This window comes from Rhinoderma darwinii, chromosome 11, assembly GCF_050947455.1.
Source record: "Rhinoderma darwinii isolate aRhiDar2 chromosome 11, aRhiDar2.hap1, whole genome shotgun sequence".
NCBI lineage: Eukaryota > Metazoa > Chordata > Amphibia > Anura > Rhinodermatidae > Rhinoderma > Rhinoderma darwinii.
The window spans coordinates 2,910,968-2,925,878 of record NC_134697.1 but is presented as its reverse complement, the minus strand read 5'-3'; the positions used below and the strand labels follow the sequence as shown (position 1 = coordinate 2,925,878).

Here is a 14,911-nt window from a genome sequence, read left to right as displayed (position 1 = left end):
TACAGCGGCGAGTGACGCGCTGCTAAAAAGCAGAGACTGCATTCTATACTGGTCCACCAGGGGGCACCACGTGATATAAAATACTATAATACAATACGGTGCAGCCTGATGATGTTGCGGGGTCTTTACTTATATTGACTCTCCTACTACAACTCCCAGCATCCTCTGACAGGTTGGGGACCACTGTTATATACATTGAGGGGCATCGGTCGCTCCATGACGGATCATCAGGATATTCAGGTCCTCGGCAGCAGGTCTGCGGCATCTCGTGCCATGGTGAGGTGTTTGCGTCCTGTAGTCCGGAACGCCTGATAATCCGGCACGCCGGTCCAGGTGGCGCTCGATTGTCGCAGTTTTACTACATTTATATTTTAGGGACAGATAGAAACATACTTGTACATTTTTTGAATAACTGCATGAAGTATATTTGCCGCCGCACAGGCCATGATTCCAGGCCGCCATTTTTCCCCTCGGAGCTGGGATCTCACAGGCTGCAGGATCGTGGTGTCTATAGACGGACTGGCGACTCACGCCGCCGCGCACTGCGCTATATTACCGGCCAGGACTGTACGTGGTGTCCGGGGGAGAGACGTCATCTCACTGTCCTTGCTGCCCCTTTAAGAAGAATCGCTCCAGTCTTGACATTGGACGGAGCTGTCGCCGGAGCGCGATAAACACGGAAAGTGACCTTATTATGTGCGGTGGATTCCGGCCAGGGGTAACATCATCAGAACAGATGTCGCTCTCAGGCCGGCAGGTGCCGACTGCCAAGGAAAGTCTCATCTGAAGCTTCTGATTGATGCACAAGGTGAAACGAAGCAACGAGGTCGCAGCTCCAGGTGATCGCAGCTCCGCCAAGAAAGCGGCTCGTACAGCGGCGGAGGTCACAGCGAGCGATGGGAAGAACAATACATGTAACCTACGTATAATGTGGCGGGAATACATCACTGATCGTGACTTATGGATTTTACTCCACTCACATCCTGAGCTGCATTTACAATTCTTTTGGCTGCTCAGCCCAGTGCTGACAGACGCGCCGCTGTAAATTGTCATAAATACGTCCACCATTGTGATGGCTGCCACTTAAAACAGGCCGGCGCTAATCTACTAGACACTCCGCTAATATATAATAAGGGAGACGTATCAAAACTGGCGCAAAGGAGAAGTGGAGCAGTCGCCAACAGCAACCAATAGGATTCCACCGCTTTGGAAATGAAAGCAGTGACCTGATTGGTTCACGTTGGAAATAACTTTACTTTTCCTTTGCACCGGTTTTTATACATCGCAGCAATGAGTTTTGTCATACTCCAATCACATCCAGAGCTGCATTGACAATTTTGCTGGCTGCCACCGATTAACACAACCCTAACAAGCTAGCTGAGATCCCATAAGACACTGTGCTGCACTGCATTGTGGGAGATGTAGATCAGACTGCTGTAAACACTACTGGTATAGCATGGTATTCACTATGAGTTCCTGCAGAATTATGTTTGCAGCTTTGGATGTGACTGGAGTTACAGATTTGTTAGCGGGACCAGGGCTGTCACTTCCTCGTCTTCACAGAAACCTCCTCGAGCCGCAGAACCAGTAAAATGGTGTGGGGGCGATGAGGGAGTACTAATGGCGCGGCTGTGAATCATGGCAGTCCTATGTAACACGTCGCCCCGTGTATGGTGTAAGTCTGAGCCCCCCTATATAACGGGAAGATCTGCGGCTCGCGGTGACCTCGCCCCTCCCCCATTCATTTCACGCTTGTTTCGGTATCATTGATGGCTGAGACAGACGGGACGGAGACGGCGGCGCTGATCAATGGAGCGTTCAGGCTTCACAGAGCTGGACACTCGAGTCAATGTAACAGATCCAGTCACTGCCCCCCCTCCCACCTCAGCCGACACTGTCACCCCCCTCCACCTGCAGCCGACACTGTCACCCCCCTCCACCCGCAGCCGACACTGTCACCCCCCTCCACCTGCAGCCGACGCTGTCACCTCCCCCCCACCTGCATCCGACACTGTCACCCCCCTCCACCCGCAGCCAACACTGTCACCCCCCTCCACCTGCAGCCGACGCTGTCACCTCCCCCCCACCTGCATCCGACACTGTCACCCCCCTCCACCCGCAGCCAACACTGTCACCCCCCTCCACCTGCAGCCGACGCTGTCACCTCCCCCCCACCTGCATCCGACACTGTCACCCCCCTCCACCTGCAGCCGACACTGTCACCCCCCTCCACCTGCAGCCGACACTGTCACCCCCCTCCACCCGCAGCCGACACTGTCACCCCCTCCACCCGCAGCCGACACTGTCACCCCCCTCCACCTGCAGCCGACACTGTCACCCCCCTCCACCCGCAGCCGACACTGTCACCCCCCTCCACCTGCAGCCGACACTGTCACCCCCCTCCACCTGCAGCCGACACTGTCACCCCCCTCCACCCGCAGCCGACACTGTCACCCCCCTCCACCTGCATCCGACACTGTCACCCCCCTCCACCTGCATCCGACACTGTCACCCCCCTCCACCTGCATCCGACGCTGTCACCCCCCTCCACCTGCAGCCGACGCTGTCACCCCCCTCCACCTGCAGCCGACACTGTCACCCCCCTCCACCTGCATCCGACACTGTCACCCCCCTCCACCTGCAGCCGACACTGTCACCCCCCCCACCTGCATCCGACACTGTCACCCCCCTCCACCCGCAGCCAACACTGTCACCCCCCTCCACACGCAGCCAACACTGTCACCCCCCTCCACACGCAGCCGACACTGTCACCCCCCCCTCCACCTGCATCCGACACTGTCACCCCCCCTCCACCCGCAGCCAACACTGTCACCCCCCTCCACACGCAGCCGACACTGTCACCCCCCTCCACCTGCAGCCGACGCTGTCACCCCCCCTCCACCTGCAGCCGACACTGTCACCCCCCTCCACCTGCAGCCAACACTGTCACCCCCTTCACCTGCAGCCGACGCTGTCACCCCCCTCCACACGCAGCCGACACTGTCACCCCCTCCACCCGCAGCCAACACTGTCACCCCCCCCTCCACCCGCAGCCGACGCTGTCACCCCCCTCCACCTGCAGCCAACGCTGTCACCCCCCTCCACCCGCAGCCGACGCTGTCACCCCCCCTCCACCCGCAGCCAACACTGTCACCCCCCCCTCCACCTGCAGCCGACACTGTCACCCCCTCCACCCGCAGCCAACACTGTCACCCCCCTCCACCCGCAGCCAACACTGTCACCCCCCCCTCCACCTGCAGCCGACACTGTCACCCCCCTCCACCTGCAGCCGACACTGTCACCCCCCTCCACCTGCAGCCGACACTGTCACCCCCCTCCACCTGCAGCCGACACTGTCACCCCCCCCTCCACCCGCAGCCGACGCTGTCACCCCCCTTCACCTGCAGCCAACACTGTCACCCCCCTTCACCTGCAGCCGACGCTGTCACCCCCTCTCCACCTGCAGCCGATGCTGTCACCCCCCCTCCACCTGCAGCCGACACTGTCACCCCCCTCCACCTGCAGCCGACGCTGTCACCCCCCTTCACCTGCAGCCGACGCTGTCACCCCCCCTCCACCTGCAGCCGACGCTGTCACCCCCCCTCCACCTGCAGCCGACACTGTCAACCCCCCTCCACCTGCAGCCGACACTGTCACCCCCCTCCACCTGCAGCCAACACTGTCACCCCCCCACCACCTGCAGCCGACGCTGTCACCCCCCTCCACCTGCAGCCGACGCTGTCACCCCCCCTCCACCTGCAGCCGACACTGTCACCCCCCTCCACCTGCAGCCAACACTGTCACCCCCTTCACCTGCAGCCGACGCTGTCACCCCCTATCCACCTGCAGCCGATGCTGTCACCCCCCCCCTCCACCTGCAGCCGACGCTGTCACCCCCCCCTCCACCTGCAGCCGACGCGGTCACCCCACCCTCCACCTGCAGCCGACACTGTCACCCCCCCTCCACCTGCAGCCGACGCTGTCACCCCCCCCCTCCACCTGCAGCCGACGCTGTCACCCCCTCCTCCCGCAGTAATGTGGATCATTGCTCTGTGAATATCCCGTCTGGAAGATAAATCTGGTTATTCCTACTTCTATCTGTTACTGGGAAAGCTGGGTGACCATTTCTGTGGCCGCCATACAGCTGAACGGAGGTTATCAGCATCACCCAACTTTTCAAGACTCCTGAATGGAAAATCTATTCAATGCAGTTTTGCAGTCAGTAATCCCCTCACCTGCTGCTGCGTCCATTGTTCTGGACCCCTGTGCCCCCTCCTCTTAGAGTCGCTGTCCCCTCGCTCGGTGCCCCCTCCTCTTAGAGCCCCTGTCCCCTCGCTCGGTGCCCCCTCCTCTTAGAGCCCCTGTCCCCTTAATCGGTGCCCCCTCCTCTTAGAGCCCCTGTCCCCTCGCTTGGTGCCCCCTCCTCTTAGAGCCGCTGTCCCCTCGCTCGGTGCCCCCTCCTCTTAGAGCCCCTGTCCCCTCGCTTGGTGCCCCCTCCTCTTAGAGCCCCTGTCCCCTCGCTCGGTGCCCCCTCCTCTTAGAGCCGCTGTCCCCTCGCTCGGTGCCCCCTCCTCTTAGAGCCGCTGTCCCCTCGCTCGGTGCCCCCTCCTCTTAGAGCCGCTGTCCTCTCGCTCGGTGCCCCCTCCTCTTAGAGCCGCTGTCCCCTCGCTCGGTGCCCCCTCCTCTTAGACCCGCTGTCCCCTCGCTCGGTGCCCCCTCCTCTTAGACCCGCTGTCCCCTCGCTCGGTGCCCCCGCTGCTGCCGCCGCCATTACTGTGACCTTTTCCCCTTGGCGTGTGAAGGAACGTTCGGGTGCCGGCGCTATTAATCTGCGGTGTTTGTTATTCATGAGGTGATTGCAGTGAAATATAATGGCGGCGCCCGGATCTCATCCCGCGGGTTGTCAGGTTTAGAGCCATCTGTCAGAACTAAATAACCTGCGCCAGTGAATTATTCCCGAGACGCCAGGTGGAGCGGCAGGGCGCCGGCTCCGGGACACCACGCCCTCGCTACAGTCACCCGGGAGACACCGGACCCTCTGCTGTGGTGACATCTCCGAGCAAACTCCAAATATTGCGCCATATTCACGTATCGCCTCTGTCTGGGGGACACTGAGACTGCGATACATAATCCGGTTCTATTATATAACATGTACGGAAAAAAATGGTGGACACGTGCGCATTTCTCCAGAATGTCAGCTGTGGTATAAACGCCGCCATTGATATTTTAGGGGTTCAGAGAGGCGGCCGGATCTTCATCACACGTGCGTTTCCATATACGCCGTTATTTGGGCGAGGACTCTGCGCTGCTGCAATGGCGTCCGTGTCTGAATGCGGAACATTTCCGATTGTGCGCAGTTACAGTGCTACATTGTTTCACCGGAAATTCCTCTGAACGTTATGGTGACAATTACAACAATAACTGGTGGCGACTGATATTTATTCTAACATCTGGTAAACTTTCGGATTGACCGGAATCATCTTTGGCGCTAATATCAGCGAGATCTGTACAGCGTGATCACCGAGACGTCGCCAGGATTTATGTCAACGAATCCAAACCCTTGTATAACGTAGGTCTCCAACTTTCTGCTAGACCCTGCCTCAATTTTTCACCATTTCTAAGATCTCTGCTTGCTGGAATCATTCACTGTTTACATCCAAAGGCTGAAAATCTGTCCTGACCTAATCCTGCTCGCACAGCTGAGGGTTTGCTACAATTGTATTCAGTCTAGACAATCCTGTCTGAGGGGTTCTCCAGGATTGAAAAAACAGGGCTGCCTTTTTCCAAAGACAGCGCCACACCTGTCCGTAGGTTGTATCTGGTATTGCAGATCAACTACATTCACTTCAATGGAGCTGAGCCGCAATGCCAGACACAACCCCGTAGACTGGTGTGGCGCTGTTTTTGGAACAAAGCAACTATGCCTTTCCTAATCCTGGACTCCAGACTGATACATTGTAACAAGCTCTCAGATCAGGAAAGAGATTTGTGCTGCTGCTGTGTTTAGCTCACAGAGGATTTTATAGACTAGATACAATTGCAACAAACACCTCACCACTCTATGGGCGATGTTAGATCTGTGTCTAACCTGCTGCTCCCCCTCTCCTCTCATAGACACAGAGAGAAGCTGCATCCCCCTCCTCCCCGGCTACTGTTTACTGTATTACACCAGATGGATCTTTTGGTGACTGAGGGGGTTTTGCGGGGAGAGGAGAACTAGAGGCTGCTGGGAAGTGAGGAGGCGGAGGAGGAACCTGATATATTACCGTAGATGCACTTAAATATTCTTATTCCGGACGACCCATGGAACTTTTTTTTTTTATACTTTTCTTGGACCATCTGGTAATCTGGCACTGATCCAGTTAATGCCGGATCTTATACTTGCATCTGTAGTTTCTGCTCCTCTTATAGGAAGTGTAAAGTATGGGGGATCCCAGTGACTGATGACAGGTGAGGCTCCACGTTTCCGGATCTCGGCCGTTACCTGGACAATAGTCAGATTGTTACAATGTGTCTGATGAGACGACGCTCCGAACCCCGAGATCTTTCATATTAATGGATCTGTAATGAAGGTAAAACATCTATTCATAGAACGATTCTGCGGAATAAAAGATGTTGATTTGAAAGTACGAGATGCGAGGAAAACGCCACCGCGAACCGTCACTGAATAATGGACTTTGATGAGAGATAATTTGCAACTTCAAAGACTGATAATCCCTTGATGTTCGCGGGGTCACAAGGACAAGGAGCGACTCTGCGATGTCCTGCGCGAGCTCTGCTTTTATTAGATACGGGGCCGACGTCCTCGCTGGACTGAACTTTGTGCTCTAGTGGTGCGGCAGCCATGATAATCGGGTCCTCGTACTGTGTAAACAGGTCTTCCTGCAAAGTGCTTTATTATAGATTATAAATGTAAAGGTCACAGCCAAATCCGTAATAATAACTGTCCAATGGTCTGACATTCTCATCCAGCCTTTCTGAAGTGAATCTCTAGAATGAACATCAAATGAATGAATAAAAAAATCATTAAATACTTTATGGTCATCCGAGCAGGTGAAGATCTGTGACCGCGTCATCACAAGCCTCATGGTCTATTTATTGAAATTGTGCACGGCTTTACCTCACTCCAGCAGCTGCCTGGCATTGTGCATTCTGATCTCAGGCTTGTGTATGACCGCACAATCTATGAAGTCCCTGATGTACCGTTCTGGTGCTGTCACCTACTGTATCACACTAAGTAGGGAGCGCTGTATCTAGGACAGGTGACCGTTATACCTTTTATACCTCGGGCTTCTCGCTTTGTGTTCTTGTGTGGCCCTCACTTCACAGCTGATTTTTTTTTTGTTGCTCCTGGATTCAATGCACATTCTAGTCATGGGTGTTGTTGAAATTGGCTCACTAATTAGAAGTTGGTGCACTGATAACAGAGAACAATAGATTGTATTCTCCTGTCCTCCAGTCACCTCCCCCAGCCTGACATGTCTGATAACAGAGAGCAATAGATTGCATTCACCTGTCCTACAGTCATCCTCTCCCAGCCTGACATGTCTGATAACAGAGAACAATAGATTGTATTCACCTGTCCTACAGTCATCCTCTCCCAGCCTGACATGTCTGATAACAGAGAACAATAGATTGTATTCACCTGTCCTACAGTCATCCTCCCCAGCCTGACATGTCTGATAACAGAGAATAATAGATTGTATTTACCTGTCCTACAGTCATCCTCCCCAGCCTGACATGTCTGATAACAGAGAACAATAGATTGTATTCTCCTGTCCTCCAGTCACCTTCCCCAGCCTGACATGTCTGATAACAGAGAGCAATAGATTGTATTCACCTGTCCTACAGTCATCCTCTCCCAGCCTGACATGTCTGATAACAGAGAACAATAGATTGTATTCACCTGTCCTACAGTCATCCTTTCCCAGCCTGACATGTCTGATAACAGAGAACAATAGATTGTATTCACCTGTCCTACAGTCATCCTCCCCCCAGCCTGACATGTCTGATAACAGAGAACAGTAGATTGTATTCACCTGTCCTGCAGTCATCCTCTCCCAGCCTGACATGTCTGATAACAGAGAGCAATAGATTGTATTCACCTGTCCTACAGTCATCCTCTCCCAGCCTGACATGTCTGATAACAGAGAGCAATAGATTGCATTCACCTGTCCTACAGTCATCCTCCCCAGCCTGACATGTCTGATAACAGAGAACAATAGATTGTATTCCCCTGTCCTACAGTCATCCTCCCCAGCCTGACGTGTCTGATAACAGAGAACAATAGATTGTATTCACCTGTCCTACAGTCATCCTCCCCCAGCCTGACATGTCTGATAACAGAGAACAATAGATTGTATTCACCTGTCCTACAGTCATCCTCTCCCAGCCTGACATGTCTGATAACAGAGAACAATAGATTGTATTCTCCTGTCCTCCAGTCACCTCCCCCAGCCTGACATGTCTGATAACAGAGAGCAATAGATTGTATTCACCTGTCCTACAGTCATCCTCTCCCAGCCTGACATGTCTGATAACAGAGAAAAATAGATTGTATTCACCTGTCCTACAGTCATCCTCTCCCCAGTCTGACATGTCTGATAACAGAGAACAATAGATTGTATTCACCTGTCCTACAGTCATCCTCCCCCAGCCTGACATGTCTGATAACAGAGAACAATAGATTGTATTCACCTGTCCTACAGTCATCCTCCCCCAGCCTGACATGTCTGATAACAGAGAACAATAGATTGTATTCCCCTGTCCTACAGTCATCCTCCCCAGCCTGACATGTCTGATAACAGAGAACAATAGATTGTATTCACCTGTCCTACAGTCATCCTCTCCCAGCCTGACATGTCTGATAACAGAACAATAGATTGTATTCACCTGTCCTACAGTCATCCTCCCCCAGCCTGCCATGTCTGATAACAGAGAACAATAGATTGTATTCACCTGTCCTACAGTCATCCTCCCCCCAGCCTGACATGTCTGATAACAGAACAATAGATTGTATTCTCCTGTCCTCCAGTCACCTCCCCCAGCCTGACATGTCTGATAACAGAGAGCAATAGATTGTATTCACCTGTCCTACAGTCATCCTCTCCCAGCCTGACATGTCTGATAACAGAGAACACTAGATTGTATTCACCTGTCCTACAGTCATCCTCCTCCAGCCTGACATGTCTGATAACAGAGAACAATAGATTGTATTCACCTGTCCTACAGTCATCCTCCCCCCAGCCTGACATGTCTGATAACAGAGAACAATAGATTGTATTCACCTGTCCTCCAGTCATCCTCCCCCCAGCCTGACATGTCTGATAGCAGAGAACAATAGATTGTATTCACCTGTCCTACAGTCATCCTCCCCCCAGCCTGACATGTCTGATAACAGAGAACAATAGATTGTATTCACCTGTCCTACAGTCATCCTCCCCCAGCCTGACATGTCTGATAACAGAGAACAATAGATTGTATTCACCTGTCCTACAGTCATCCTCCCCCCAGCCTGACATGTCTGATAACAGAGAACAATAGATTGTATTCACCTGTCCTACAGTCATCCTCCCCCCCAGCCTGACATGTCTGATAACAGAGAACAATAGATTGTATTCACCTGTCCTACAGTCATCCTCCCCCAGCCTGACATGTCTGATAACAGAATAATAGATTGTATTCACCTGTCCTACAGTCATCCTCCCCCCAGCCTGACATGTCTGATAACAGAACAATAGATTGTATTCACCTGTCCTACAGTCATCCGCCCCCAGCCTGACATGTCTGATAACAGAGAACAATAGATTGTATTCACCTGTCCTACAGTCATCCTCCCCCAGCCTGACATGTCTGATAACAGAGAACAATAGATTGTATTCACCTGTCCTACAGTCATCCTCCCCCAGCCTGACATGTCTGATAACAGAGAACAATAGATTGTATTCACCTGTCCTACAGTCATCCTCCCCCAGCCTGACATGTCTGATAACAGAGAACAATAGATTGTATTCACCTGTCCTACAGTCATCCTCCCCCAGCCTGACATGTCTGATAACAGAGAACAATAGATTGTATTCACCTGTCCTACAGTCATCCTCCTCCAGCCTGACATGTCTGATAACAGAGAACAATAGATTGTATTCACCTGTCCTACAGTCATCCTCCCCCAGCCTGACATGTCTGATAACAGAGAACAATAGATTGTATTCACCTGTCCTACAGTCATCCTCCCCAGCCTGACATGTCTGATAACAGAGAACAATAGATTGTATTCACCTGTCCTACAGTCATCCTCCCCCAGCCTGACATGTCTGATAATACAGAACAATAGATTGTATTCACCTGTCCTACAGTCATCCTCCCCCAGCCTGACATGTCTGATAACAGAGAACAATAGATTGTATTCACCTGTCCTACAGTCATCCTCCCCCAGCCTGACATGTCTGATAACAGAGAACAATAGATTGTATTCACCTGTCCTACAGTCATCCTCCTCCAGCCTGACATGTCTGATAACAGAGAACAATAGATTGTATTCCCCTGTCCTACAGTCATCCTCCTCCAGCCTGACATGTCTGATAACAGAGAACAATAGATTGTATTCCCCTGTCCTACAGTCATCCTCCCCCAGCCTGACATGTCTGATAACAGAGATTTTCTTTGCCGTACTTTTGCGCCTACGGTGGATCTGATCTCCTGTAACACAATGCGCTGCCAGTCCCGTCTCAGGAACCGCTGATTTCACGCCTCACATTCCAACCGCTACAATTACAAGGTTCCTGAAACGTGAAATGCTGGCGGCGAAGAGACCGGACCGCCACTTACTGGTCATATACTGCGCCGCAAAATGTACGTAATACACACGGATATCACCCTCATCATCCACTATATACATACATTTATCAATCACCTCTAGAGCTGCAGTCATGTGTTCTACTCCACACACATCCACATCTGCAATTGTAATTCTACTGTTACATCATATCTGATACTCCAGTCACATACAGAACTGCTGGCACAATTCTGCTGTTTTATACTCCAACCACCTCCAAAGCAGCATAGATAATTCTACGTCTTATAGTCTATGCACAGCATTGTACTGAGCGGAATCCAGTAGAATTGTTAACGCAAGATGATAATAAAGATGATATAACTGCAGAATTGCTAGTGCAGCTTTGGATGTGAATGGAGTATAAGACATGATGATGTATCGGCAGAATTGTTATTGCAGCTTTGTATTTTCCTCGGTGTGTGGCACTAGTGACTCTCCACCTGCGCCGCCCCCTCCTCTACAGACCAGGCTGGAGTCTTTTTCCAGTGAACTTTCTTTTCTGACAGTTTGACAAATCACATTGAGCTGATAAGAAATGGCGAGGTCTGTCCGGTGCGCGCAGCGTCTTATCTGCACAGCGGCTTTTAATAACGGATTGATGGCGTTACCCCTCCCCCTTACATATAATCTCATACATTGAAATGTTGTGCAGTATTTCAGCGCAGTGGGATTGCAGTACTGACGATGTCTTTGCAGCCCACTCCCCCATAAGTAACTTCCGTTATTTTTAACCGCACAGAATGGCGCATCTGCTTGTTCTTGTTTTTTTTCCTGTAAAATAATTTTACGTTACCTGTATCTCTGCGTTCCTCTAATTTTACACCGTGACCACATTCTACCCTCCTGGAGCGCTACATAACTAGGGCGATTTGCCGCTCAGGATATTGGGAAAGCTGAGTAACATTGCTTGTGGGAGGGGCATTGTCAACCACATTGGTTGACACCCGGCTTTCCTAAAAACCTCTTGACGGAAGTGGGTGACTCCAGGACTCGCGGTGTGATAAACACATTCCCACTCCAGAAGTGCCACTTAACTAGGCTGACGGGGAGTGTCTGTCGACAGTGTTGACTGATTTTAGTGGCCACAGAATTGTGAGTGCAGCTCCAGATGTGACTGGAGCATAATTCATGATAACTCAAGATCCTAGTTCTAGGCTACAATTTAGGGGCTTCCGCCGGTCTGTTATTCTCCGCCCTGGGGGGCGCTCAGTAACACAATCTGTAGGCGTCCAGCTTCATCTTCATTCTTTTTTATTTTCAGCTTGTGACGAGTGGAAAGTTCTGCAGAAGCCCAATCTGCACCGCGATGTCAACCGCTTTGGCCACTCTGCCGTAGTCAGTAATGGGTAAGACCTCATGTTTCACATAAAAATAATAAAAGGATATCCCACACTCCTGTGACAGTAAAGAATCCCTCCCTGACTGTCAGTAATGTGTGCCTCAGTTGTTACCAGGCCTCTATATGGAAAATGTTCAACTCTTCTTGTAATTATCTGCAGTGTAACATTTCCATCCTTACTGCTCTTACAGTAAAGAATCTTTGTATCAGATGGAACCGTCCGCTTCACTACAAGTGATTATTGAGGCCTCCGCATATTTGAGAGTTTAAACCTTTTTAACCTTTAAAGGGAATCAAAACTGCTGACCATCCAGACAAAATATATCGTTGCAATGCCCTCCTCTCCCCTATATCACGTTCTCAGCATTTTTGAGGTCTCAAAACTTCTGACAGGTTCCATTTAAAGTCCCTGTTGAGCCAGAACTCTTGTGCATAGTCTTCCTTCTGTAACTGTAAATAATCCTTTCCTGACAATGAAATAATTTCTAGATAAGTATTTACTGTAAGGGCCTTTCTTCTGGTTTTTTTTTGTTTTTTTTTTATACTTTCTTGAATATTTCTTCAGTGTCTGCAATTGTCATAATTCACTGCTCTTACTGTAAAAAATCCTTTTGCTTTCTTTGTTTTTTTTTTTGTGTGCCAGTACTATAGTCATACAAAGTGATGGAATCCACATTTATTTTTTCATTGTTGTGTTTAATGGGTGAATTATTGTAATGGCGACTGTTTTATCCCCTGTCAGGTCCATGTACATATTTGGCGGATTCTCCAGTGTTCTCCTGAATGACATCTTAGTGTACAAACCTCCGAGCTGCGAGGCTTTTCACACCCAGGAGCAGTGCACTAACGCAGTACAGGGCATCAGTTGTCTATGGGACCGGGGCCATTGTGTGTCATGGGAGACCGCGCACGCCAGCAGCAGCCTGTTCCACGCCCACTGTAGTAACATGTCCGGTAAGTAATGTAACGTATGTACACAGTGACTCCACCAGCAGAATAGTGAGTGCAGCTCTGGAGTATAATACAGGATGTAACTCAGGATCAGTACAGTATAAGTAATGTATGTACACAGTGACTCCACCAGCAGAATAGTGAGTGCAGCTCTGGAATATAATACAGGATGTAACTCAGGATCAGTACAGGATAAGTAATGTAATGTATGTACACAGTGACTCCACCAGCAGAATAGTGAGTGCAGCTCTGGAGTATAATACAGGATATAACTCAGGATCAGTACAGGATAAGTAATGTAATGTATGTACACAGTGACTCCACCAGCAGAATAGTGAGTACAGCTCTGGAGTATAATACAGGATGTAACTCAGGATCAGTACAGGATAAGTAATGTAATGTATGTACACAGTGACTCCACCAGCAGAATAGTGAGTGCAGCTCTGGAGTATAATACAGGATAAGTAATGTAATGTGTGTACACAGTGACTCCACCAGCAGAATAGTGATTGCAGCTCTGGAGTATAATACAGGATGTAACTCAGGATCAGTACAGGATAAGTAATATAATGTATGTACACAGTGACTCCACCAGCAGAATAGTGAGTGCAGCTCTGGAGTATAATACAGGATAAGTAATGTAATGTGTGTACACAGTGACTCCACCAGCAGAATAGTGAGTGCAGCTCTGGAGTATAATACAGGATGTAACCCAGGATCAGTACAAGATAAGTAATGTAATGTATGTACACAGTGACTCCACCAGCAGAATAGTGAGTTCAGCTCTGGAGTATAATACAGGATATAACTCAGGATCAGTACAGGATAAGTAATGTATGTACACAGTGACTCCACCAGCAGAATAGTGAGTACAGCTCTGGAGTATAATACAGGATGTAACTCAGGATCAGTACAGGATAAGTAATGTAATGTCTGTACACAGTGACTCCACCAGCAGAATAGTGAGTGCAGCTCTGGAGTATAATACAGGATGTAACTCAGGATCAGTACAGGATAAGTAATGTAATGTATGTACACAGTGACTCCACCAGCAGAATAGTGAGTGCAGCTCTGGAGTATAATACAGGATATAACTCAGGATCAGTACAGGATAAGTAATGTAATGTATGTACACAGTGACTCCACCAGCAGAATAGTGAGTGCAGCTCTGGAGTATAATACAGGATGTAACTCGGGATCAGTACAGGATAAGTAATGTAATGTGTGTACACAGTGACTCCACCAGCAGAATATTGAGTGCAGCTCTGGAGTATAATACAGAATGTCCATTATATATGGATAATGTTACGTGGGGTCAGAGGTGAATATATATTGTAGTGACTTGTATTTTCTTCCCTGTAGTTTATAGTGCGGGTGGCGGGGGAGATTTATAGGTCATGGGTGTCACTGATGTTGGACTCTGTCTTACCTGTTCATGTTGGACACATTATTATGGCGTCTCCCTGGCATTGTGAGATCACATTCTCTGTCTTATCGCCCTCCCTGCAGCACCCGCAGACGACAGATGCTACAAGAACACGGACTGCGCCAGCTGCACCGCCAATACAAATGGCTGCCAGTGGTGTGACGACAAGAAGTGCATGTCCCTGAGCAGCAACTGCAGCATGGTGAGGCCGGGGTCCCCAGGGAGGGAATATTTGCGGGTTTTCACTGTGTAATATCCATCTTCAATCCGAGTGTCCCCCGTATATGAAGCATGGTGCCCTCACCCATCGTATACTTATCTGCTGTCTTTCAAAATCTCTGTTTGCTATTAGTGAATGGGA

The 14,911-nt window shown here is 50.2% G+C and overlaps 1 protein-coding gene across 1 annotated transcript in view; it reads left to right on the top strand.

The window, feature by feature from the left end:
- Positions 1–14,911, top strand: part of ATRNL1 (attractin like 1) — a gene marked incomplete at its 5' end in the record, with an annotated part of 491,004 nt that overhangs the window by 32,596 nt on the left and 443,497 nt on the right. Inside the window, 3 exons of the mRNA XM_075842684.1 lie at positions 12,096–12,180; positions 12,916–13,127; positions 14,634–14,752. Coding sequence (XP_075698799.1) covers positions 12,096–12,180; positions 12,916–13,127; positions 14,634–14,752 — 416 coding nt within the window. The remainder of the gene's footprint in view (positions 1–12,095; positions 12,181–12,915; positions 13,128–14,633; positions 14,753–14,911) is intronic.